Raw genomic sequence first — 27635 nt, forward strand, 5'->3', positions numbered from 1 at the left:
TCAGTAGCATTACGTTCCTGGTGCAGGTAGAGGTGTGTAGTGGAGAAAATTATAGTCTGCGATTAGTGCTTAATTAACTCTTCAAAAATCCCAAATTGGGCCATTTCCGAAGGACCAGAATTTAATTTAAAAAATCCGTTACTAGTAGAATTTGTATGTACTTGAAAAACATTTATCTTGAACGTTGTCTTCCCTGATGTCAAAATCTAACAGGTTAACTCGATTAAATGGGGATTGTTAAATCCTAAAGTAATTGCAATTCTTGGAGCAACAATTCTGGGATTCCGGAAAAAATCAACTCACTCAAATATTCCATGAATTACTGATGATCTGCACCAATTTGGCCATGCATCGCAACATATTTGATAATTCAACATGAGGAATATCTGACAGGCTATGAAACAAAATGTTTTGGCCAGATTTTGACCTACGCTTGTCTAGTTGCCATGCATCATAAACGCGAACTCTTTTTTTCTATAAACGAATCATTATCTGATTAGTTTAGAAGTTGGAAGCTTGGCATATACTCGAGTTGCCAAGCATAATTTATTAATATATATTTATTTATTAGTATTAATGATTTAGTAGATTCATTAATACTAATAAATAAATTTATTTATGCACCATATATTAATAAATTGAAATATCACGTATTTATAAAACATTTATTTACTTTATGGTCAAGCCACCTTTAAATAGCTAGTAAGCTTGTAAACGAAGAATTACGATTAGGAGTAATAACCTAATGTAATGGCTATGGTATCAGAAACATATTGTCAAGGAGAAGGTACCATACAGGTAACCACTTCAAACCCACTACATAATTAGTGGGATTATCTACTCTATCCATTGTTAGGTAGGGTTAAGAATATGTCAGATCTAGGTTAGGTTTCATTATTTTAGGTTACATTAATGCAGTGTTTGATTCTCATACGTGATATATGAAAATCGAAAACAATTTGAGAATCCTCTAAAATTTAATTTACAGAAAATCTAATTCTTCAGACCGTTTCAAGGAAAGTGAGTTAAGGATAAACTTTTTATATTTTAAATCAACGATTTTTTGGGAAGCCGGTGGCTGAGCGGACAGAACACTGGACGTGTGATCCTGTGGTCCCGGGTTCGATCCCGGGCGCCAGCGAGAAACAATGGGCAGCGTTTCTTTCACCTTGATGCCCCCTGATTCCTAGCACTAAATAGGTACCTGGGAGTTAGTCAGCTGTCACGAGCTGCTTCCTGGGGGTGGAGGCCTGGTCGAGGACCGGGCCGCGGGGACACTTAGCCACGAAACCATCTCAAGATAACGATTTAAAATATAAAAAAGTTACAACTTGAGAATATTCTCTGTTCAGGACAAAGATTCACTTGTCAGTTCACATGTAGACTATTATTGGATCCGTAAAATGCTTAAAAACCCTGACAGATATCGACGTAGTACAATATCACGCAGGGTCCTTTGTACTTATTATGAATTATATTTTGTACATAATAATTATATAATGTCTAACTTGTCAATTACAGTATATATGAAATCATCAACAACATTGTGCCTATGGATAGCTTTACATTTCTTTTTCTTATCATAGTATTTTTTATTCCTTACCTGTTGGAAGTGTCTTGTATGAACAGTACGTCCCTTCAGGAGAGTGTATAACACGCAAATGCGGATGCAAAATCTGCATCTTGGGCCTACAGTCATGTGCATGAATAACTACTTGGATATTTGTAATATTTGTGACCACCTGGATAACTAATCACAGATAGTTATCCAGGTGGTTTGAGAGTGGGTTGATATTTTGTGGAAATTACTTTACCCTGAGCACGGGCTCCACATCAGAGAACTTTTGGGTAAATTTATGTCAATAGTGTCCTTCATTTAATTAACTAATGAAATCTAATTCATTTTAACCAAACAATTTAGTTCATTTCTCCAAGTGATAATCACAATTGTTATATTCGTCACTTATGTCTAACATAGGTGACGAACATAACAATTCTGAATTATCAGAATTTGTTGTCTATAATCCGTGAATCTTTTTTAACTGCGAAACGTGAGGTCCAGTGTTAAGCAGAACATCACCTAGACCAATGCAGTCACCTATCAGTACGGAATGAATTCAATACTACTAATGTAATTATATATTATCATAATTTAAGGAATTTAGGTATATAAATAAAAAGTTAAATAATTTTTTACATAAATTACCACAGTATCCTTACATTCCTGCTGCAGGTAGAGGTATTTAGCCACAGTAGCTTTACCTTCCTGGTGCAGATAGAGGTATATACTCCCAATAGCCTTACCTTCCTGGTGAATGTAGAGGTATATACACACAAAAATCACAATAGCGTGATGCATAAAATGAAGAAATCCACAAGGGTGCGTGACGTGGGTTCGAACCTTCGTCCGAAAGCATCCCAGATGCTGTCTTAATCGACTGAGCTACGACATGGTAAAAGAATTGCAACCAGAAGTTCTACTGACCTTACTTGGACCCTGAAGCCTCTCCGAGACACAAACCACGATTTTACGCAATTCCCCCCATGCACTCGTCACGGCCCTTGTGGATTTGTTAATTTGATGCATCATGCTATTGTGATTTCTGTGTGTAATGAAGTAAGGGCGAAGAGGTAGAACGGCCTATTCACAGAGCTCGAGTGCAGGGGGAGTTGTGTACAATCCTGGTTTGTGTCTCGGAGAGGCTTCAGGGTCTAAGTAAGGTCAGTAGAACTTCTGGTTGCAATTCTTTTACCATGTCGTAGCTCAGCCGATTAAGGCAGCGTCTGTTCGAACCCTTGTCACTGCGCTTGTGGATTTGTTCGTTTAGAGGTATATAGCCTCGATAGCCTTACCTTCCTGGTGAACGTAGAGGTATATAGCCCCGGTAACCTTACCTTCCTGGTGAACGTAGAGGTATATAGCCCCGGTAGCCTTACCTTCCTGGTGAACGTAGAGGTATATAGCCCCGGTAACCTTACCTTCCTGGTGAACGTAGAGGTATATAGCCCCGGAAACCTTACCTTCCTGGTGAACGTAGAGGTATATAGCCCCGGTAACCTTACCTTCCTGGTGAACGTAGAGGTATATAGCCCCGGTAGCCTTACCTTCCTGGTGAACGTAGAGGTATATAGCCCCGGTAACCTTACCTTCCTGGTGAGCGTAGAGGTATATAGCCCCGGAAACCTTACCTTCCTGGTGAACGTAGAGGTATATAGCCCCGGTAACCTTACCTTCCTGGTGAACGTAGAGGTATATAGCCCCGGTAGCCTTACCTTCCTGGTGAACGTAGAGGTATATAGCCCCGGTAACCTTACCTTCCTGGTGAACGTAGAGGTATATAGCCCCGGTAACCTTACCTTCCTGGTGAACGTAGAGGTATATAGCCCCGGTAACCTTACCTTCCTGGTGAACGTAGAGGTATATAGCCCCAGCAGCCTTACCTTCCTGGTGAACGTAGAGGTATATAGCCCCGGTAGCCTTATCTTCCTGGTGAACGTAGTGGTATATAGCCCCAGTAGCCTTACCTTCCTGGTGAACGTAGAGGTATATAGCGCCGGTAGCCTTACCTTCCTGGTGAACGTAGAGGTATATAGCCCCAGTAGCCTTACCTTCCTGGTGAACGTAGAGGTATATAGCCCCGGTAACCTTACCTTCCTGGTGAACGTAGAGGTATATAGCCCCAGTAGCCTTACCTTCCTGGTGAACGTAGAGGTATATAGCCCCGGTAACCTTACCTTCCTGGTGAACGTAGAGGTATATAGCCCCAGTAGCCTTACCTTCCTGGTGAACGTAGAGGTATATAGCCCCGGTACCCTTACCTTCCTGGTGAACGTAGAGGTATATAGCCCCGGTAACCTTACCTTCCTGGTGAACGTAGAGGTATATAGCCCCAGTAGCCTTACCTTCCTGGTGAACGTAGAGGTATATAGCCCCGGTAACCTTACCTTCCTGGTGAACGTAGAGGTATATAGCCCCGGTAACCTTACCTTCCTGGTGAACGTAGAGGTATATAGCCCCGGTAACTTTACCTTCCTGGTGAACGTAGAGGTATATAGCCCCGGTAGCCTTACCATCCTGGTGAACGTAGAGGTATATAGCCCCAGTAGCCTTACCTTCCTGGTGAACGTAGAGGTATATAGCCCCGGTAACCTTACCTTCCTGGTGAACGTAGAGGTATATAGCCCCGGTAGCCTTACCTTCCTGGTGAACGTAGAGGTATATAGCCCCAGTAGCCTTACCTTCCTGGTGAACGTAGAGGTATATAGCCCCAGTAGCCTTACCTTCCTGGTGAACGTAGAGGTATATAGCCCCGGTAACCTTACCTTCCTGGTGAACGTAGAGGTATATAGCCCCAGTAGCCTTACCTTCCTGGTGAACGTAGAGGTATATAGCCCCGGTACCCTTACCTTCCTGGTGAACGTAGAGGTATATAGCCCCGGTAACCTTACCTTCCTGGTGAACGTAGAGGTATATAGCCCCAGTAGCCTTACCTTCCTGGTGAACGTAGAGGTATATAGCCCCGGTAACCTTACCTTCCTGGTGAACGTAGAGGTATATAGCCCCGGTAACCTTACCTTCCTGGTGAACGTAGAGGTATATAGCCCCGGTAACTTTACCTTCCTGGTGAACGTAGAGGTATATAGCCCCGGTAGCCTTACCATCCTGGTGAACGTAGAGGTATATAGCCCCAGTAGCCTTACCTTCCTGGTGAACGTAGAGGTATATAGCCCCGGTAACCTTACCTTCCTGGTGAACGTAGAGGTATATAGCCCCGGTAGCCTTACCTTCCTGGTGAACGTAGAGGTATATAGCCCCAGTAGCCTTACCTTCCTGGTGAACGTTGAGGTATATAGCCCCAGTAACCTTACCTTCCTGGTGAACGTAGAGGTATATAGCCCCGGTAACCTTACCTTCCTGGTGAACGTAGAGGTATATAGCCCCAGTAGCCTTACCTTCCTGGTGAACGTAGAGGTATATAGCCCCGGTAACCTTACCTTCCTGGTGAACGTAGAGGTATATAGCCCCGATAACCTTACCTTCCTGGTGAACGTAGAGGTATATAGCCCCGGTAGCCTTACCTTCCTGGTGAACGTAGAGGTATATAGCCCCAGTAGCCTTACCTTCCTGGTGAACGTAGAGGTATATAGCCCTGGTAACCTTACCTTCCTGGTGAACGTAGAGGTATATAGCCCCGGTAGCCTTACCTTCCTGGTGAACGTAGAGGTATATAGCCCCGGTAGCCTTACCTTCCTGGTGAACGTAGAGGTATATAGCCCCAGTAGCCTTACCTTCCTGGTGAACGTAGAGGTATATAGCCCCAGTAGCCTTACCTTCCTGGTGAACGTAGAGGTATATAGCCCCGGTAGCCTTACCTTCCTGGTGAACGTAGAGGTATATAGCCCCGGTAGCCTTACCTTCCTGGTGAACGTAGAGGTATATAGCCCCAGTAGCCTTACGTTCCTGGTGAACGTAGAGGTATATAGCCCCGGTAGCCTTACCTTCCTGGTGAACGTAGAGGTATATAGCCCCGGTAGCCTTACCTTCCTGGTGAACGTAGAGGTATATAGCCCCAGCAGCCTTACCTTCCTGGTGAACGTAGAGGTATATAGCCCCGGTAGCCTTACCTTCCTGGTGAACGTAGAGGTATATAGCCCCGGTAACCTTACCTTCCTGGTGAACGTAGAGGTATATAGCCCCGGTAACCTTACCTTCCTGGTGAACGTAGAGGTATATAGCCCCGGTAACCTTACCTTCCTGGTGAACGTAGAGGTATATAGCCCCGGTAGCCTTACCTTCCTGGTGAACGTAGAGGTATATAGCCCCGGTAACCTTACCTTCCTGGTGAACGTAGAGGTATATAGCCCCGGTAACCTTACCTTCCTGGTGAACGTAGAGGTATATAGCCCCGGTAACCTTACCTTCCTGGTGAACGTAGAGGTATATAGCCCCGGTAACCTTACCTTCCTGGTGAACGTAGAGGTATATAGCCCCGGTAACCTTACCTTCCTGGTGAACGTAGAGGTATATAGCCCCGGTAACTTTACCTTCCTGGTGAACGTAGAGGTATATAGCCCCGGTAACCTTACCTTCCTGGTGAACGTAGAGGTATATAGCCCCGGTAGCCTTACCTTCCTGGTGAACGTAGAGGTATATAGCCCCGGTAACCTTACCTTCCTGGTGAACGTAGAGGTATATAGCCCCAGCAGCCTTACCTTCCTGGTGAACGTAGAGGTATATAGCTCTGAGCTGCTCGATGTCAGTAATGGCGGCCAGCTCCCCGGACATTCCGTGACAAGCCTGACGGGCGTCCGCCCAAGTCTCCTCTGCCCACGTCATGAATGCCAGACACAGGCCGCCCACACTGACGAAGAAGGGCGGGCAGTCCAGCTCCTCGGGAGACGCTCTTTCTATGAAGATATAATTTAGGTAATCAAGAATACGTAATATTTTCCAATCTGATTTCACCTATAACTGATATTTACCGATGACGAAAAGACAGTAAAAGAATAATTTATGAAATTCACTATTTTCATTGGATATACACATACATTCAATCAAATAATATAAATATGTGTTTAATGATAAAAAGAGCTGTATCATAATCAAATTATGTAATAACAAAATAAAGGCCTACAATACGAAGGAAGTATTGCTCAAAATGCTATGCGTACTAGTGGCTTCGGGTATTATATATACTATCTCTATCTTTATATCCATCATTATGTATGTAACTCAATGGATGTACCTTTACCTGAATAAAGAATCTGAATCTGAAGGAGATTTGTTACAAATACATAAAAAAGGTGAACACATATTGTTCAGCTTTATTTAAAGACACGTGCTCGATCAGTGCAGTTCAAAATTCATGCTATCTAGAACTTGGTACAAATTATAATCCGATAATTTCAAAATATATAAATGGATAACCATCAACGATACATAAAACCTTTTTATTGACTAAATATTTATAATATCTATTCTTCGATCTTCAATCTGATTAACAACATAGTAGCTATTAGTTAATTTGGGTCTACTTGGCGTTGTGAAATCTTTTGTGCTTACCTGTTTGGGCAACATCCCATTGTTGCTCACACATTGGGTGCCTAAAAACAGTGCACGGTCTATCGTTAAATTGAAAGAAAAAAGCGTCCATCAACTCCAGACAGTCCTCATCACCACCCAGATCATTTGGTTCCCCTGGCGGAAAGAATGGCGTGCCCATGGGAATAGCCTCACCGAAGGACGTCCGCCATTCTCCCTCCGTTGCCTGGTCAGACCCGTCGATCCAGAGGCTTTTAGCACTCAGACCTGTGAAAGGTTCACACAATCAGATCGGCGTAACAGCAACTCACACCCGCAGAGCTACAGTTTATCTCACACACGTCATTAGAGCCCGAGGGGGTTAGGTGGTCTTGTGGGCGGATAATCCTCTTCCCAATAATGGTTAACACAGTCACACGCTTCTGCCCTGCAAGTAGCCGCCAGGTAACCCAGGAGACCACATTTTTAACAGGACCGGGCCTGCCCAGCGTTAACAAAATGCAAAATACCGCCGCTAACAGAAACAGACGAATGCATATTCCTTGAAAACTCAATCTTCATCGTATGGGACAATGTGAAAAGACCCCCTTGCCGGGTCATGTACAAAATGATTCATCCGTATCCCTGCAACCACCCAAGTATGCTATGAGATGAATAATCACTTCGCCCGTCATTACAAATGGCGCGTCATCGACTGACACATGTAAACGTCATGCTGATACTGCGAACACACACACCAGCAGGGCACAATAACTGGAAAACACAAAATTCGTAACCGCAATCCACTATTGGATTCTAGGGAGCAACCCCTCACTGGTGTGTTCTGTTGCAACAACTGTCACTGCGGGGTACTTGAAGATACTATCACTGATGGGGGAAGAAACGTCATTGCTAGGTGTTGGTGGAGCAACCGTCACTGTTGAGTACATGGGAGCAACCCCCACCTCTGGATGCTAGGGAAGCAACCATCACTGCTAATTGCTAGGGGGGGCTGAAGAAATGTACATTGCCTCGATTATTAGGGTTGCATCTGCCGCGACGACCATGTCTCCAAAACTTGACAACTTATACTTCACTTCTGAAGACCTATTCATCATGTGAAGAAACACGCTTATGTTAAATAACTTCTCACAGAATTCTTCCTCTGCTTGTTCTTTCTTCTAAATGACAATTTTTTTAATTTTTTTAAGTATGTTCTGCAATGTGTATTAAAGTTCCTAAATTCGGGTTCTTAAATAGTATCAAAATACTTTGCTGTTCTTCTTTGTTTACTGTCCCAACGAAGCCTGCGCATGGGGGTGAGTCCCCATGCCAGTCATCATGTGGGGCGCTTCATCTGGTCCTCAGGGATATGCTGGACAGCCTAAGAATGTTAAAAATTACTTTGTTATCATAAAATAAGTCAGTACATGAAGATGTGGCGGTGCTCACCGTTGTCATAAAGGTAGTCAATGATGTTCTTCAAGCGGGTGGCTGTGAGAATTACTGCCAGTTCCCCATTCAGCGAGTGACACATCTGTCTGGCTTCCTCATAGGTCACCTCTGCAAAGGTGGCGAAGTACAGGCACTGGTCGCCGACGGCCAAGAAGGGCATCGAACACTCACCAGAGATGTTGGCGGCACCCAGCTCGACCACGGGCCACTGGTCGCTCTCGTACCCGCTCACTGTTAATGATGTAACTAGATCAACTCACTTGAAAGTGACTAAACACTTGGAGAGCATTTGATAAACTCTGTACTACCTAGTCATCGTGCAAGCAATTCTAGTTGTTTCTAAAAATCTTATGAATACCCAGTTCAGGGTCTGGTCACAGACCGGGTCGCGGCGACAATGATCCTGTGAACCGAATAGGTTCAGAAAGATAAGGCGATGCTCTTTCAATGCTAGTTCTCATTTTCACTCAGAGACAACTCTTTTAAGCATACACTGTCAAATACCGGTCGTGGTCAATGATCACTGTGTGCTAATATTTCATTTTATGGTAGTTAAAAGGCAAAATGAAAGAGAGGACCAGGAAAAACAAGACTATGCTCAATCGAAAGGGAACTAATAAAAGAAAAGGGAGTACATAAAATGATCCAAAAGGAAAGAGACCTAAGAAGCAACTATGTGCGGGATTTGACAGACATTAAAACATGCTGCATAAAAGCAGATGAGAAGACACATTTCTCTACATAGAGATAAGGAGCCAAGGAAGAAGGACAGCCCATGGACCAATGGTCAATAAAAGGAAGTCGAAGCCATCATTAGAAGGGAACTTAAACCCCAAAACAGAGGAAAATGTGTACATATGACGAGTAAAGGAGCAATAATCAAACAGCAACATTTGCTTCTAAAGTTAAGGATGCACGCACCAAGATTGCAACACAGACACATCAGTGATTAGTTAGTAAATGAAATGCACCAGGAAGTGATGTGGTGAAGGCTGACTCCATACATAGTTTCAAATGTAAATATGATAGAGCCCAGTAGGCTCAGGAATCTGTACACCAGTTAATTGACGGTTGAGAGGCGGAACCAAAGAGCCGAAACTCAACCCCCGCAAGCACAAGTAGGTGAGTACATCAGTTGGAACACCTCAATAAACGACCAGATGGCGATGTTTGTCAATAGTAGTGGATAGTTAACACTAAATTATTGAGAAATATGGAGCTGGATGGCGTTCTGGGAGTTCTTCTATTCCCTAAGCCCGGCCCGAGGCCAGGCTTGACTTGTGAGCGCTTGGTCCACCAGGCTGTTGCTTGGAACGGCCCGCAGGCCCACATTTACCTGCTTGGTGGGGTTCTGGGAGTTCTTCTACTCCCTAAGCCCGGCCCCGAGGCCAGGCTTGACTTGTGAGAGCTTGGTCAACTAGGCTGTTGCTTGGAGCGGCCCACAGGCCCAAATATTCACTACAGCCTGGTTGGTCTGGCACTTCTTGAAGAAAACTATCCACTTTTTTCTCGACGTCCACGTTTGTTCAAGCAATATTTCTTATGCACGCTGGGAGGATTTTAAACAACCGTGGACCTTTGATGTTCAAAAAATGTTCTCTGTTTGTGCCTATGGCACCTCTGCTCTTCGCTGGTTCTATTCTGCTTTTCCTTCCATATAGTTCACTCCAGTATGTTGTTACTCTACTGTGTAGATTTAGGACCTGGCCCTCCAGTATTTTCCACGTGTATATTATTTGATATATATCTCGTCTCCTTTCTTGGGAGTTCATTTGAATAGTTTTAGGATGATCCCAATAGTTTAGGTGCGTTATTGTGTTTATGTATGCTGTATATGTTCACTGTATTCCTCTATTTCAGCAATCTCTTCTGCTCTGAAGAAGGAAGTGAGTATCGAGCAGTACTAAAGATGGGATAGCACACGTTATTTGAATAGTACAACCATTGTGATGGGATCCCTGGATTTGAAGGTTCAGGTAATCTATCCTATCATTTTTCTGGCAGATGTTAAATTTGCTTGGTTATGCTCAATAAACGTTAGGTCATCAGAGATAAATATTTCCAGATCCTTTACATACTATTTTCCTACTAGTAAAGAGTGAAGTGAAGATACTCTTCACCTTGTGAAGAACTAGGTGAAAGGTTCCAAGAGGTCTTCAAAGTGAAATAAAAATAGCTACCTGATATGAGCGGGAGGGAGCCTCCTGAGACGGAATTTAAGGTGAAGACCAGATGCACAAACTTGACGAAACAAAAGATGCAGGACCTGATAGGAACTCACCATGGATGCAGAAAGACATTTCTTAAATTAGAATATAAGCCGTCTGGAAGTATCTCCTGCTCGTCACTGAAGACAAGGTAGTACTAAAAAGCTGGAAGGAGCCATATGTCATACTCAATATTCAGAAAGGAACCACTAAACTTCAGACGAGTGACTTTAACAAGAACACTATTCTAAATGCCTGAGAGAAAAATAACGAAAATATTAGGTTACCTCGAGATAATTAACTTAACATCAAAACATAAGCAATAGTTCAGAGAAGGCTAATCAGGCGTTACGAACATGTTGTATTTTAACTAAAGAATTGCAGAGATCAAACAAAAAATGGAAGGGTGGGGCAGACTTCATAGCTCCTAGATTGTTATAAAGCATTTAATACAAACATTGAAGTGCCATAGGCATAATCAGAGAACACTATGAATATCAGAGGTTCACTGCTCTTCAACCTCATCCCACCATATATAAGAATATTACCGGAACATAAGTGGAGGTGTTCAAAAGATAACTGGAGCGGTTCCTGCAGGAAGTGCCAGATCAGCCTGTTTGCAGTGGATATGTGGGCCTGCAGGGCGCTCCAAGCAACAGCTTTACTGATCAAGTTTTCATAAGGAAAGCCTTACCCCAGACCGGGCTTAGGGGTGTAGAAGAATTCTCTGAACCAAATGCAGATAATACAAACCTAAAGAACCAGTCTGGAGTAATTGGCAGAGTACACAATTGAGTTAAAACGACCTAACGAAAAGAAACTACTTAACGAAAAGAAACTACTTAACGAACAAAATACTTAATGAAAAGAAACTACTTACCGAAAAAATACATAACAAAAAGAAACTACTTAACGAAAAGAAACTACTTAATGAAAAGAAACTACTTAATGAAAAGAAACTACTTAATGAAAAGAAACTACTTAATGAAAAGAAACTACTTAATGAAAAGAAACTACTTAATGAAAAGAAACTACTTAATGAAAAGAAACTACTTAATGAAAAGAAACTACTTAATGAAAAGAAACTACTTAATGAAAAGAAACTACTTAATGAAAAGAAACTACTTAATGAAAAGAAACTACTTAATGAAAAGAAAGTACTAAACGTGGAGCAAATACTTAATGAAAAGAAACGACCAAAATAAAATAAACTATCTAACAAAAAGAAACTACTAAACGAAAAGAAAGTATCTAAGAAAAAGAAAGTAAAAAACAAAAAGAAAGTATACAACAAAAAGAAACTACCTGATGAAAAGAAACACCCTAACGAAAAGAAAATACCTAACAAAAACAATTACCTAACGAAAATAAACTATCAAACGAAAATAAACTACTTAATGAAATTTAACTACCCAACAAAAAGAAATAGTCTAATAAAAAGAAACTATCAAATGAAAAAAACTACCTAACATAAAGCAACTGCCTAACGAAAAAAACTACATAACGAAAATAAACTACTTAACCGAAAAAGTACTATACAAAAAAAAACTACTTAATGAAAAGTAAATACCTAACAACAAGAATGTATCTAATGAAAACAAATTACCAAACCAAACGAAAATATCTAACGAAAAGAAACTGTACCTAACAAAACGAAAAGAAAGTACTTAACCAAAAAAATACCTAACGAAAATAAATTAGCTAACGAAAAAAACTACCTAATGAAAAACTACTTAACGAAAATAAACTGATTAACGAAAAAACTACCTAATGAAACAAAAAATTAAACAAAAAGAAACTATCTAACGAAATTAAACTACTTAACGAAAATAAACTACCTAATGAAAATAAACTACTTATTGAAACAAAACTACCTAAGAAAAAGAAACTATCTAACAAAATGAAACTACTTAACGAAAATAAACTATCTAACGAAAATAAGCTAACAAATGAACAGACACAACCAAACGAAAAGAAAGTACCTATTGAGAAGGAGCTACTTAACGAAAAGACACTACTTAACAAAAAGAAACTACCTAACGAAAGAAACTATCTAAGAAAAAGAAACTACCTTACTAAAAGAAACTACTTAATGAAAAGAAAATATCTAACAAAATGAAATTATCCAACAAATAGAAACTACTTGACAAAAAAGAAACTACCTAATGAAAAGAAACTTACAAATGAAAAGAAACTACTTAACGATCAGAAACTACAAAGCTAAAATAAACTATCTAACAAAATGAAACTATCTGTCGAAAATAAACTATCCAACGAAAAAACTGTTTAACGAAAATAAACTACCTAACGAAAAAAATACTTAATGAAAAAACTACCTAACGAAAAAAATACTTAGGGAAAAAAAACTGCCTAACGAAAAGGAACTACTTAACGAAAAGAAACTGCCTTTCAAAAATAAAGTACTTAATGAAATAACTGTCTAACAGAAAGAAACTTGCTACTTAACAAAAAGGAACTCTTAACAAAAAGATACTATTTAACAAAAAGAAACTACCTTATATAAAGAAACTATTTAACAAAAAGAAACTACCTTAATTAAAGAAACTATTTAATGAAAAGAAACTACTCAATGAAAATAAAGTACTAAACAAAAAGAAACTACTTAATGAATGAAACTATCTAACGAAAATAATCTACCTAAAGAAAAAATACCGAACTAAATGAAACTATCTAACGAGAAGAAACTACCAAACTAAAAGAATCTGTCTAATGAAAAGTAACTACTAAACGAAAATAAACTATCTATCGAAAATAAACTATCTAACGAAAATAAACTACCTAACTAAAAGAAATTTCCTAACGAAAAGAAACTATCTAACAAAAAGAAATTACCCAACGAAAAGAAACTACCTAACGATAAGAAACTGCTCAACAAAAAGAAACTATCTAACAAAATAAACTACCCAATGGAAAGAAACTACGAAAATAAATTATCCAATGAAAATAAACTACCTAATGAAAAGAAACTACCTAACGAAAAGAAATACAAAACGAAAAGAAACTACTTAAATTAATGAAAAGAAACTACCTAGCAAAACAATCTACCTAATGGAAAGAAACTACCAAACTAAAAGAGAATATCTATCAAAAAGAAGTTACATAATGAAAAGAAACTTTCTAACAAAAGGAAACTATCTATGAAAAGGAAACTACCTGTCGAAAAGAAACTACCTAACAAAAAGAAACCACTTAACGAAAAGAAACTGCCTAATGAAAAGAAACTACTAAACGAAAAGAAACTGCTTAACGTAAAGAAACTACTTAAAAAAACTATCAAACGAAAAGAAATTACCTAACGATATTAAACTATCAAAAAGAAACTGTACCTAACAAAACGAAAAGGAAGTACTTAACCAAAATATACCTAACGAAAAAAAATTAGCTAACAAAAAAAACTACCTAATGAAAAACTACTTAACGAAAATAAACTGATTAACGAAAAAACTACCTAATGAAACAAAAATTAAACAAAAATAAACTATCTAACGAAATTAAACTAAGCAGGTTCCCCCTCTCCACGGCGGTCTCCGGGGTTGGAGGTCCCTGTGCCCTTCTTCACCACCTTTGAGGTCAGCCCCGGAACTCACAGTTCCTGCGACGGCGCTGGAACCAATCGTATTGGCGTATGCCTTTCCATTGGAGACTTTCAGCGCCATGGAGAGGGGGTGGACCTGCTGCATGGTTGACAGCTTCTCCCCCGTATCAACCTACCCTGGCTTTGCGCCCTGGTAAGGCCACTCCAGACTGATAACCAGAGCGCAACTCCATAGTCTCCTGAGACTGATGGTTGCCTACTAAAATGAAAATAAACTACCTAACGAAAAGAAATTAAATAACGAAAAGAGACTACTTATTGAAAAGAAACTACCCAATGAAAAGAAACTATCTAATGAAAAGAAACTACCTAACAAAAAGAAACTATTTAACGGAAAACCACTACATAACAAAAAGAAAGTACTAAACGAAAGGAAACTACATAACGAAAAGAAACTACCTAACAAAAAAACTATCTAACAAAAACAAACAATCTAACGAAAAGAAACTACCTAATGAAAAGAAACTACGTTATGAAAATAAGCTTTCTGACGAAAAGAAACTACCTAATGAAAAGAAACTACCTAACGAAAAGGAGCTACTTAACGAAAAGACACTACTAAACGAAAACAAACTACCAAACAAAAAGAAACTACCTGACGAAAAGAAACTACTTAATGAAAAGAAAGTTCTTTATGAAAAGAAATTATCTAATGAAAGAAACTACCTAGCAAAAAGAAACTACCTAACGAAAAGTAGCTACTTTACGAAAAGAAACTACCTAACGAAAAGTAGCTACTTTACGAAAAGAAACTACCTAACGAAAAGTAGCTACTTTACGAAAAGAAACTACCTAACGAAAAGTAGCTACTTTACGAAAAGAAACTACCTAACGAAAAGTAGCTACTTTACGAAAAGAAACTACCTAACGAAAAGTAGCTACTTTACGAAAAGAAACTACCTAACGAAAATAAATTAACAAAATGAATCTACCTAACGAAATGTAACAGTAAGATTAACACTTACACCACGGTAGCACTACACTACTACACTACACTACACTACACTACGCCACGGAGATTACCAGTCTCTGTGGTGTAGTGGTAAGACACTGGCCTGGCGTTTCGCGAGCGCTTTGTCATGGGTTCGTATCCTGGCCGGGGAGGATTTACTGGGCGCAAATCCTTAACTGTAGCCTCTGTTTAACTCAACAGTAAAATGTGTACTTGGATGAAAAAACGATTCTTCGCGGCAGGGGATCGTATTCCAGGGACCTGCCCGAAACGCTACGCGTACTAGTGGCTGTACAAGAATGTAACAACTCCTGTATATATCTCAAAAAAAAAAATAAGAGAGTAGTATCTGGCTGGGAACATCTTAAGTGAAGCCTCATAAGAGTCAGTGCTGTAACTCATGCTATTCATTTTATACTTAGATAACATAGCTGATGAACAAGACTCTTTTTGCATCATGGTTTCTTGATGATGTAAAGCTGATAAGGAAAGTCAGGACGAGTGTGGATTGCAGAAAACTACAAGGAAGAGTTTTTTTTTTTTTGCATGAATATTCCTGTGTGGGCCCTAAGCCTCTGGCTGGCCCACTAAGTGTTACTTGTTTCTGTTTTACTTGGGCGGAGTATGAGTATTTATGACTCGTATGGTCGCTTCAGTAAGATTTTGTCCCATGTGTTTAACAACTTCTGCTCTGTTGAATCTAAGTTGAAATCATAATGGATTTTTATCTCTGCACTGTGTTAGATTGTGTCTCCACAGTGTTGAAATTTCCTCTCATCTTTTGAAACTTGTAAGCCTATTTCCCATGCAAGTGGGTATCGAAGCCTGATGCGATGTGAAAGTACTTCTGTTGTTCTACGACTCCCTTTCATCAAAGTAAGTGATTCGTAGTTGGTTGAATTCTTGTACCAACCCGCAGATCCTGATGAAAGAAACTCATCAGGATCTGCGAAGGAAGAGCTGGATATGTCACAGGCCAGGCAAATGTACCTCAGTCCAGATAAGTATAAACTAATGATAGTAGGAACAGTATTAAGGACACCAGAGGAATAGTGCATAATGATAGTCAGAAACCAACCATGTACACTGAAAGAAAATGAACTGAGAACATACATTATACAGGATCTATTTCCGGGAAAATACATGAACACAATCACAACAACTTATGCAAACCTGGCAAAAATCACAGCAGCGTCAGACAAGGAAGGTTTAAGACCACTGTATGCATCATGTGTACGGCAAGTGCTAGATTATGTTGTGCAGGTGGGAAACTCCCACCTCGAAGAGTGCAAAACGAAGATTGAGAAAAATGTTCTGATTTTATGAAAGATTTGTCCCAAAATTAAGGAGGCTGTACTTCAGGCAAAGAAATCAATGACAGCCAATGCAAAGAGAAATGAAGGGGACATATTAATTACAAACCACATTAAACGTGAAAATACCCTATTGTAGCGAGTACAAACAATATACTCACTACAATATCATTCACTTGCACAATTGGAGCCTTGAACTGTCAATCGCCGGAGTGGAAGACTGGAGTTCTACTGATCTGACTACGAAGACGAACAATAATAGGTCTCAGAGACACAACACTGGTATCCAACTAAGACATTCACCCTCTCCTGGGGTGTCACTCGAGCCAGGAAGTATTAGATGACCCACGTTCTAGTCAGGCATAATACAGGCAGTGATGAAAACAGAATGTTTAGGATAATAAGCAACACATCGAGAGAACATATATGGAAGCTAGGCACACATGAGCTAAAGTGATATGAGTAAATATTTTTTTCAGTGAAAGGACAAAATGAAAGTAAAATGCAAATCAAGGTTGAAAAGATCTCCGCCACTGTATTGGAGGAGACAGCTGCCTACAATATGCTTCTTGATCATGTAGATACCCAAAATAATTAACTGTATTGAACTATTATGGAAGGCTACTTTCAGAGTAGTTAACAGATGGAATGCATTAGGCAGTGAAGTGGGGGAGGCGGACTCCTTACACTGTTTCAAATGTATATAAGATTGAGCCCAGTAGGCTCATGAATCAGTACACCAGTTGACTGACAGTTGAGAGTCTATATAGACCCAAGATCAACCTACTGCTAGCACAACTAGGTGATTACAGGTTATTGTCACAGAAGCAGCCGTAATGAAATTCTGCAAAGATATATGAAATATGTTTGACCATAACGAAATCATAAAGGCTGTCTTTTTACCTTTAAGAATTTGCTGTGTCTCACATGCAATACTACTCACATACAATACTAATACCACAACCTCAATTCTTAAGTATTAAAATCTTTGTCATAAACTGGTTTGAGAATTATTTAATGTTCAGAAGATACGTTGTACCCTTCAGTAATGAGAGTTCAGCCTCTGAAATCTGTAACATTAGAAAACTCCAAAGGTCAGTTCTAGCAAATATGCTCAATTAGACTGTACATACATATTTACAGACTCGGTAGTGATTAAAACTACACTTTTTTATGACAAAAATTCACATATCACGTTAACAAGACGTCAAATATAGAATTAGACAAACTTCATTAATGGTTCGTAGCTAGTAAACTTTACCTAAATGATAGCAAGACTTTCTGAATGAGAGTGTACAGATGGAGGAAAAATTAATTACCCGGGGCACAACCTAACAATTAGCGAGACAGTCGTAACTAGTGTGTCCTTACATAGGCTCCACCATGTTCTTATTCACCAACTATACTGGAAGTCTCATTTGACCTTCTTAGAGGCAGATTCGGCGGCTGGCTGTCAGAGGGTGCGCTAGTATCCTCCCTTTGCTCTGCAGTGGCCTCACAGCCCGTGGCTTCGCCGATTGTGTGGTTGTCACAAGATTTGTTGGTGCCCTTCTGGTGCGGGGTACGTTTTCTCGAGGACTGGGACTTATATGCCTCATGTGAAGTTGTCTACATCGGCTGGTCTTGAATTTTCTTCATCAGTGGATCATACGACTGTTGATGCGGCTCTAATTGAAGTGTTCCATGTCAACATGGCATACCTGGTTGGTCTCCAGCTTATTCAGGACAGGGGTGTGGTGGTGAAGTTCCAGTTTCAGAGTGTTTTTTAAGACTTCATTAATCGCTTTGAAGGTCACTCTTTCCCTCTGCCTTGTAAGGCGGGAAAATGAAGGTGGTTACTCTCAGTGTGACGACTACATACATGGCGGTGCAGGGCGCTACATTTAAGATGCTGTATAGGCTTCTATCAAGGCTCTTTGAGTGTTATGGGAAAGTGCTAAGTGTTCGATGGAACAAGATCTCTTCTGGACATGCAAAGGGGTTGCTTACCGGCACTTGAACTTTACTGATGTGCCTTGACTGGAATGTACCATCTTCCGTCTCGTTGATAGGGTTTAACCTCCACTGCCTGTACTTGGGCCAAACCCGCACATGTTTTTGGTGTGGATTAATAGGTTATCTGGCTGTGTCGAGCGTGGTGGGAGCGGCGGACCAGGTAAATATTTTCGGGAACCTGATTTTCCGACACTCGAGGCCCCTAGCTGAAGCTCCCTTGGGAGCGTTGGATGGTGGTGGAGTCCTGGCTGCAAGCTCTCCAACTTCTACACCTGTGTGTGCGGGTGTCCCGGGTTCTGGCGCGGGAGAGGTGGTGAGCCCTGAGGCTCCGGGAAGCGTTAGTGCGCTAGTGAGTCTAGTTGAGACCACGCCTGACGAGATGAGTGCTCGGCTGGTTATTCCTGTGGACGTTCATCCTGTACCGATTGACGAGGAGGTGGCGGAGGCTTCCTATGGAGATTTTCACTCAGCTTCGGCATGCAAGAATGATGAAGAAACTCTGCCTATATTCCTGTTGGGGGTGGGTGTTTCTCCTCTTCTCGGGTGGTTCAGCCAGTTGCCTCGTCTGTGGAGGGTGTGCGTCCTCCCTCGTCGAGGGATAGTTGGGTGTGGTGGATGCAGCGGTGGCTGTCTGGGTGGGTGTTGAATATTCCCTCTATGGAACAGGGTTGTGGGGCCCTCCAATGCGGGTGGGCCGCGGTGGGGTGTCGTTGAGCCTGGTGCCAGTTGCCTCAATGGTGATTTGCGACTGGTGATAAAGAGGGAGCCTCTCGCCCTGCTTCTGGGGGATTCTCCTCTCCGGGGTTCCTCTGAGGATCCGAGTTCCATTGGTGACTCCCCACTTAGTGTTCCGCTTTGGTCTGGGCAGCAGATGTCCGATGATTAGGTAGTTGTGTTTTCCCTCTCCCTATCTCGTTGGCTCCCCATCTTACTTGTACCTCTTTGAATGCATATGGGCTTCGTTCCTTGGCGACACAGTTGGGTCTGGATTCGATGATTCGCTGTCACAGGGTCGACTTGGCTTTCATCCAGGAGCATAATTTTCGGGATGTGAGCCTAATACATCGGCTGGCCGTTAGTATAGGGTGTTGTTGAATTCTTCCAGTTTGTTGAAAGGGGGTACCTTATTTCTTATTAACAAACGGGAACCAATTTTTTTGTTTCATATGGAAATTGACGATGATTGGATGATTCTGTTTGTGAGGATCTCATATCTATGGTCGGTTATACTGTTGTTGAATATTTATGCTCCTTCTGGATCAACCAAGCGGCCTGAGAGGGAAGCTTTCTTTTCTAACGAGGTATTATATTTTCTGTGGCATGATACTCAGTCTATGTTTTTTGGGGGAATTTCAACTGTGTTAAGTCGGCGAGGGATTGTAGTAGTGTTTCGACTGCCAATGTGTCCAATGCTTTTGGTTGAATATCTGCGGTGTTTTGGGTTTCAGAATGAGGCTGTTCTCCATGGTGGTACTGTGGAGTTTACTTTTGTCTCTCGCGGTTCGTGTTCACGGCTCGATAGGTTTTATGTCCATAGTTTGGCGGGGCTGTTGACTATAATCTTACGGTTTCGGTTGCTTTCTCGGACCACTGTATGGTGGTTGCGAAGGTTGGTGTTCGGAGCCAGGTGCGGGTGGGGAGCGGTTGGTGGAAACTCAATTGTAGTTTGCTGCAATGTCTCGATGTTCATGAGCAGGTTCGGGTTCGGTGGGCTTTGATGGTCGAATGAAAATGAGTTTTCCTTGTCTCTTAGACTGGCGAGAATGGTGTAAGGGCAAGTGAAGGTGGCTTTTTCTTTCTATTGCGAAGAGGAAGTCGGCTGAACGATTTGGCTTGTTGAATTTGCTGCAGGCTAGGTTGACTCATTTGTATGCGTTGGTGAATACGGGGTTTGATAGATTTGTGGAGATTTTGCTGTGTAAAGAGCAGCTTTGTGGGTTGAGGGACGAGATGGTTGAGGGGTTGCGGAGCGGTTGTTTGGTGAGCGTCTTTCGCAGTTTTTGCTTCGGAAAGAGAGAGAGGATCGTGAGTCGGTGTTGTTGACAAGTCTTCATATGCCTGATGTTCGGGTTTGTCAAATACGGATGGGGTGCAATTCTATATTCGGCGGGAGCTTGAGGACCCTTATAAGAGGGTGGAGGGGGGATAGGGGTTGGGAGTTTTTTATTCTCGATCATTGTTTTCCCGGGGTATTATCATCGGAGTCAGGTATTGGTAGGTGAGGTTGGTCGTACGGAAGTTTGGGATGTTGTTTGTTCCTTACGGAAGGGTAAGGTGCCAGGGTCTGATGGGCTTGTCCGCAGAATTTTATGTTTCCTGTTAGGATATTATTGGGTCCCATTTCTCGGAGGTGGTTCAATATTGTTTTGAGCACATGCGATTGGCTGAGTCTCAGGCTCAGTTATTATAAGTTATTGACGGATTAGCTACGGTCGGTGGTGGCCTCCCTAGTTTCCAGGGAACATTTTTGTGGGGTGCCAGGGAGGTCGTTGGTTCATTGTAACAACCTGGTTCGAGATGTTATTCCTTATATGTCGGGGTCTGAGTTCTCTGCTGCCTTGATCAACCTAGACTGGTCGAAGGCCTTCGACCGTGTAGCTATAGGGTTTGTGTTGCGGATCCTTGAGAGGCTTGGGGTTGCCTCCCAGTTTGTAGGCTGGGTTCGGATGTTGTATATGGGGTGTAGTGCCCATGTTTGTGTGTGAATGGTTTGTTTAGAGGTTCGTTTGTCATTGGGCGCTCAGTTCAGCAGGGCTGCCCCTTGCCGATGCTCTTGTATATTCTTTTTCAGGAACCGTTATTTCGGGTTTTGCGGGCTTGCGGCTCCATCGTTCCCCCGAGGCAACCAAACGGATTTGAGTGATTGTGAGTTGATATGCTGATGATACAACTGTCTCTGTGGCTACGGAGGGTTCAGTTGTTGGTGTGCAGGAAGTGGTGCACAGTTTTGAATTGGCCAGGGGGGGGGGAGGGCTGTAATCAATTGAAGTAAATCCTGTATTATCGGGGTTGGGGTGTTGGGCTTCTTGGGCGTCTTGAGAGGGATCATAGTTTTCCGTTGTGCGGTCTGTTCGGTTGCTGGGTATAACTTGGTTTAGCTGTTATGAGGAATCGGTGCTTTGTAATTGGGTGGCGGTTTCTCGCTCAGTAGCGGTGGTAGTGGGAGATGCTTTCGAAGGGGTCTTGACCCGGTTTCAACGGGCGGTTATTAAGAACTGTAAGGTTCTGTCTAGGGTCTGGTACTTGTCCCATTGTTTCCCGTTGGGCAAGGAACACGCCCTTGAAATGGAGAAGGTGCTCTTTAGGTATGTGAGGTGTGGTAGGTACCACCCGGTTCGCTGCTACTTCTTGTGTACAAGTTTGGCAGAGGGTGGAATTGGTCTTTCCAATGTGTATGTGAAATCGTTGGCCATTTTTTGGGTGACCTCTCGTAGGGGGCTCGGGTTGGGGGATGGTCTTAACTACTTGGCCCTATACTTCTGTTTGATGCATGTTAGTTATCTTATGGGGATGTCGTGTTGTCAGGACGGGGCTTTCGTTATGCATCTGGCTTACTCATTTGCCATTCTCATTCTTCGGTTCTCTGTCGGTTTCCTGGGTTTATGTCTTTTTATTGTAAGGAGCTGGTATTGGGCTTTTTTGGGTCATTTGGCTCACAGGGTGGAGGGGGTTGTACCAGTTGTGCAACCCGTCCTCAGACCAAGTCCGTTCTATCCAGCCGTCGACCCCAAAAGACGCATTCATCAATTTTAATATTTTGTTCATTCAAAACATATATAAAGCTATAAAGTGTTTTATAAAGCTAGAAATACTATTTCGTGTTCACTTGTAAAGCTAATGTACTATAGTCTTAACCACGTGTTCCTGTACTTTCTGTTCCGTACTGCATCATCTTTGATCCTCCAGCTATACTTATTTTATAAGAAATAATGAAATAGATTACAATTAAATAATCCAGAACCAAACGAGACCACACTGGTCCGCTGTGTGGACGCGCGACCTGTTGAACTTCCCTCACAACATTAAACTATCAAGTTCAATGTTTGTATCCGAACGCCTGAATGACCCAACATAATAGATAATCACATACCACATCAGATGTATACTTACCCAGAAGGTGTGTTCATTCCCAGCAAGTGTATACCTACCCAGCACGTGTAGGTGTATACTTACCCAATAGGTGTATACTTATCCAGCAGGTGTGTACTTACCCAGCAGGTCTGTACCTTCCAAACAAGTGTCTACCTACCCAGCAGGTGTGTACCTACCCAGCAGGTGGGTACCTACCCAGCAGGTGTGTACCTACCCAGCAGATGTGTATTTACCCCTCATGTGTAAACTTACCCAGCAGGTGTGTACTTACCAAGCAGGTGTGTACTTACCCAGCAGATGTGCATTTACCCCTCAGGTGTAAACTTACCCAGCAGGTGTGAACTTACCCAGCAGGTCTGTACTTACCCAGCAGGTGTGTACCTACCCAGCAGATGTGTATTTACCCCTCATGTGTAAACTTACCCAGCAGGTGTGAACTTACCCAGCAGGTGTGTACTTACCAAGCAGGTGTGTACTTACCCAGCAGATGTGCATTTACCCCTCAGGTGTAAACTTACCCAGCAGGTGTGAACTTACCCAGCAGGTGTATACTTACCCAGCAGGTGTGTTCTTACCCAACAGATGTGTATTTACCCCTCAGGTGTAAACTTACCCAGCAGGTGTGAACTTTCCCAGCAGGTGTGTACTTACCCAGCAGGTGTGTACTTACCCAGCAGATGTGTATTTACCTCTCAGGTGTAAACTTACCCAGCAGGTGTGAACTTACCCAGCAGGTGTGTACTTACCCAGCAGGTGTGTACCTACCCAGCAGGTGTGTACTTACCCAGCAGGTGTGTACCTACCCAGCAGGTGTGTACTTATCCAGCAGGTGTGTACCTACCCAGCAGATGTGTATTACCCCTCAGGTGTAAACTTACCCAGCAGGCGTGAACTTACCATGTTGTTGTTGTTGTTAAAGATTCGCTACCTGGAACAAAAACTTCCAAGTAGCACGGGCTATGGTGAGCCCGTAGTGAACTTACCAAGCAGGTCTGTACCTTCCAAGCAAATGTGTACCTACCCAGCAGGTGTACACTTACCCAGCAAGTGAGTACTTATCTAGCAGCTGTGTACTTTCCCAGAAAGTGAATACTTATCTAGCAGATGTGTGACTATCCAGCAGGTGTGTGCTTACCCAAGAAGTGTACACGTACCCCAACAGGTGTGTACTTACCCAGCAGGTGTGAACTTACCCAGCAGGTGTGTACTTACCCAGCAGGTGTGTACTTACCCAGCAGGTGTGTACCTACCCAGCAGGTGTGTACTTACCCAGCAGGTGTGTACTTTCCCAGAAAGTGAATACCTATCCAGCAGATGTGTGACTATCCAGCAGGTGTGTGCTTACCAAGAAGTGTACACGTACCCCAATAGGTGTGTACTTACCCAGCAGGTGTGTGCACATAAGTATTAAGGCAGTACGACTACACATCGTAGGGAAGGCGTTCACAGCTGGGCCACACAGCGAGGCAATCAGCAGCAGCAGTTCAGATGCAGAACCACCTTAGGACAAGAAAGTTAGATCTTCACACACACAGGTGAGCTGCTCATCTGTGGTCAGAATTGTTTTCAAAAACCAGTTAACAAGTCTCAACTAAATTATAAAACTATTGAGCAATTCAACGGGAGCAAGTCCAGGAATTTTGACCTCGGATCAAGTTTAATTTACATGATCAATGAAGACCCTAGGATAACTGTCGGTCAGCAGGGCTGACCACAATGTAGAGAAAGATCAAGGTGATAGAACACTATAATTGTTGACAAACCTTCGCCTGTAAACATATCGTGGTGTTTCGGTACGTCGTTGTCAGTATATCGTGTCCACACCAGGAAGCGTTATGGATGATGATACTTATAGTGACTTTATCTGATGGAAGACGAATCCCCTCCCCCCTCCTCTCTCTCTGTTCATAATTAATGCTTTGAACTGACAGTAAAAAATACCAATCTTAAATGCAAACTTACACACACAGACACACACACACACACACACACACACACACACACACACACACACACACACACACACACACACATTCCTCTCAATGTTTGCTGACGACGCCAAAATTATGAGAAAGATTAAGACAGAGGAGGACAGCTTGAGGCTTTAAGAAGACCTGGACAAGCTGCAGGAATGGTCGAACAAATGGTTGTTAGAGTTTAACCCAAGCAAATGTAATGTAATGAAGATAGGGGTAGGAAGCAGAAGACCAGATACAAGGTATCATTTGGGAGACGAAATACTTCAGGAGTCAGAGAGAGAGAAAGACCTGGGGGTTGATATCATGGCAGACCTGTCCCCTGAAGCTCATATCAAGAGGATAACATCAGCAGCATATGCCAGGTTGGCTAACATAAGAACGGCATTCAGAAACTTGTGTAAGGAATCTTTCAGAACTTTGTATACCACATATGTCAGACCAATCCTGAAGTATGCGGCTCCAGCATGGAGACCATATCTAATCAAGCATAATACTAAACTGGAAAAGATTCAAAGGTTTGCCACCAGACTAGTACCCGAGCTGAGAGGTATGAGCTACGAGGAGAGACTACGGGAATTATACCTCACTTCGTTGGAAGACAGAAGAGTTAGCGAGGACATGATCACCACTTTCAAGATTTTCAAGGGAATCGACAGGGTAGATAATGACAGGTTATTTAACACAAGGGGGACACGCACTAGGGGACAGAGGTGGCAACTGAGTGCCCAAATGAGCCACAGAGATATTAGAAAGAACTTTTTTAGTATCAGAGTGGTTGACAAATGGAATGCATTAGGAAGTGATGTGGTGGAGGCTGACTCCATACACAGTTTCAAGTGTAGATATGATAGAGCCCAATAGGCTCAGGAACCTGTGCACCTGTTGATTGACGGTTGAGAGGCGGGACCAAAGAGCCAGAGCTCAACCCCCGCAAGCACAACTAAGTGAGTACACACACACACACACACGCACACACACACACACACACACACACACACACACACACACACACACACACACACACACACACACACACACAGTTTCAGGGTGATGTACTCGAACATAGATGGGATCACAAGCAAGACAAGTGAACTAAGGGAAAGAGCACAAGAAGTTAACCCAGATGTAATCGGACTCACTGAAACAAAACTCTCTGGAATCATAACGAATGCCGTGTTTCCCCAGGAGTACACAGTAATAAGGAAAGAGAGGGAAGGTAGGGGAGGAGGCGGAGTGGCCCTACTCATGAGAAGGGAATGGAGTTTTAAGGAGATGGCCATCCCGGGCTGTGAGGAGTTCAGAGACTACATAGCAGGCACCATAACAATGGGAGGACCAAGAATAGTAGTAGCAGTAATATACAACCCTCCACCAAATGACAGGAGACCCAGTCAAGAGTATGAAAACAACAACAAGGCAGTTAACACTATAATTGAGAGGGCAGCCTCTGCTGCCTGTAGAAATAGATCCCACCTGCTCATCATGGGCGACTTCAATCACGGAAAGATTGACTGGGAGAACAAGGAACCTCATGGAGGCGAGGATACGTGGAGAGCCAAACTATTGGAGGTGGTGACAAGCAACTTTTTAACCCAGCATGTCGGAGAACCCACAAGGATGAGAGGCAATGACGAACCAGCGAGACTCGACCTAGTCTTCACTCTGAACGACTCCGACATAAGAGAAATCGGTTTTGAGGACCCAGTAGGAATAAGCGACCACAGTGTACTGGTGTTTGAGTACTTGATTGAAGAAGGGTTATTGAACTCGAGGAGGGATACCGAAACCAAAAGGTTAGCATACCGAAAGGGAAACTATGAGGGGATAAGAAAATTCCTAACAGATATAGCATGGGAAACAGAGCTCAGGGGAAAGACGGCCCAAGATATGATGGATTACATCACGCAGAAGTGCAAGGACGCAGCAAACAAGTTTGTCCCAGTCCAAAAGGAAAACAGAGAAATGAAGATGAGAAACCCATGGTTTAATCAGAGATGTAGGCTAGCTAAGCAGCAAAGTAAAAGGGCATGGAGAAACTATAGGAATAACAGGACACTGGAGAGCAGAGAAAGATATCAGAATGCCAGGAGTGAATATGTCAGTGTTACGACCCTGGGTTCTCCAGTAGAAACCAGAGGTCAAAATTGAGCTATTAAACTTTCTAGTAGTACAAGTTGAGTGCAACTCGAATGGCAATTGTTTGTATCTTCCCTGCCAGACGTAAGACTATTATTGTTTCTCAAAGAGCATTTAAAGACTGAGCTGGGGGTTGATTATTAAATAATAACATAGGCACCAACTTTGCTTACTAATACTTTCTAATCATTCATAAAGTAACAATACGTTGCATAGGGGAAGATCTTTAATGTGCTTAGCTGCACGATCAATTAGGCTCCTTCCGGCACCACGACATGAGGGAGGCCAGCTGGTCGCGAGGAGCTCTCTCTTCTCTGGCTGGTGTTCGTGCGGATAGACCTACTCTGTGGCTGCACCCCTACTCTTCTCCCTTCTCCTCTTACTTATTTCCCTTACCTGAAGTTCCTGTACCCTTAAGTTAAGTATAATATGGTGTTAAGTGTGCCTACTCTGGTAGTAAAAATTGGTGAGACCTGGGGTTAGTATTTGCCAGTGTTTTGGGTACCCCTAAGTATTGTGTTTTGTATTAGGGTACCACATGGTCTCACTACCCTAAGCTGCATCCAGCTTCAGTGCTTATCCAGTAGTACTTTACCCTAGCTTGTTTAGTGTAAACCTTGTATCCTGCCTACGTGGACCAAGGCTTTTAACGTAAGATAGTGTGGTAAAGTTATTATTATTTTTGTTATTGGTGTGAGTGTATATGGGGGGTTGTTAAGGGGTTAATAAATAAGTACATGAATTACAGAGTATCCCTTTTTCCTATGTGGGAGCGCATTGATCAACCCTTAGACTAACATATATGGTCTAGTAGCAAGTTATTACTACTGTGGATAGTTTATTTTGGGGGCCGGGCCTTTTAGCTCTCC

At 42.4% G+C, this 27635-nt stretch overlaps 1 protein-coding gene across 1 annotated transcript in view; it reads right to left on the reverse strand.

Moving 5' to 3' along the window:
- LOC123750412 (macrophage mannose receptor 1-like) overlaps positions 1-27635 on the reverse strand; it is a 67050-nt gene that overhangs the window by 15042 nt on the left and 24373 nt on the right. Inside the window, exons 2-5 of the mRNA XM_069305586.1 lie at positions 24035-24151; positions 8474-8707; positions 7064-7309; positions 6214-6408 (exon numbers count right to left, since the gene is read on the reverse strand). Coding sequence (XP_069161687.1) covers positions 6214-6408; positions 7064-7309; positions 8474-8707; positions 24035-24080 — 721 coding nt within the window. The 5' untranslated portion in view covers positions 24081-24151. The remainder of the gene's footprint in view (positions 1-6213; positions 6409-7063; positions 7310-8473; positions 8708-24034; positions 24152-27635) is intronic.

This window comes from Procambarus clarkii, chromosome 55 (genome assembly GCF_040958095.1).
Source record: "Procambarus clarkii isolate CNS0578487 chromosome 55, FALCON_Pclarkii_2.0, whole genome shotgun sequence".
In the NCBI taxonomy this organism is placed as follows: Eukaryota; Metazoa; Arthropoda; class Malacostraca; order Decapoda; family Cambaridae; genus Procambarus; species Procambarus clarkii.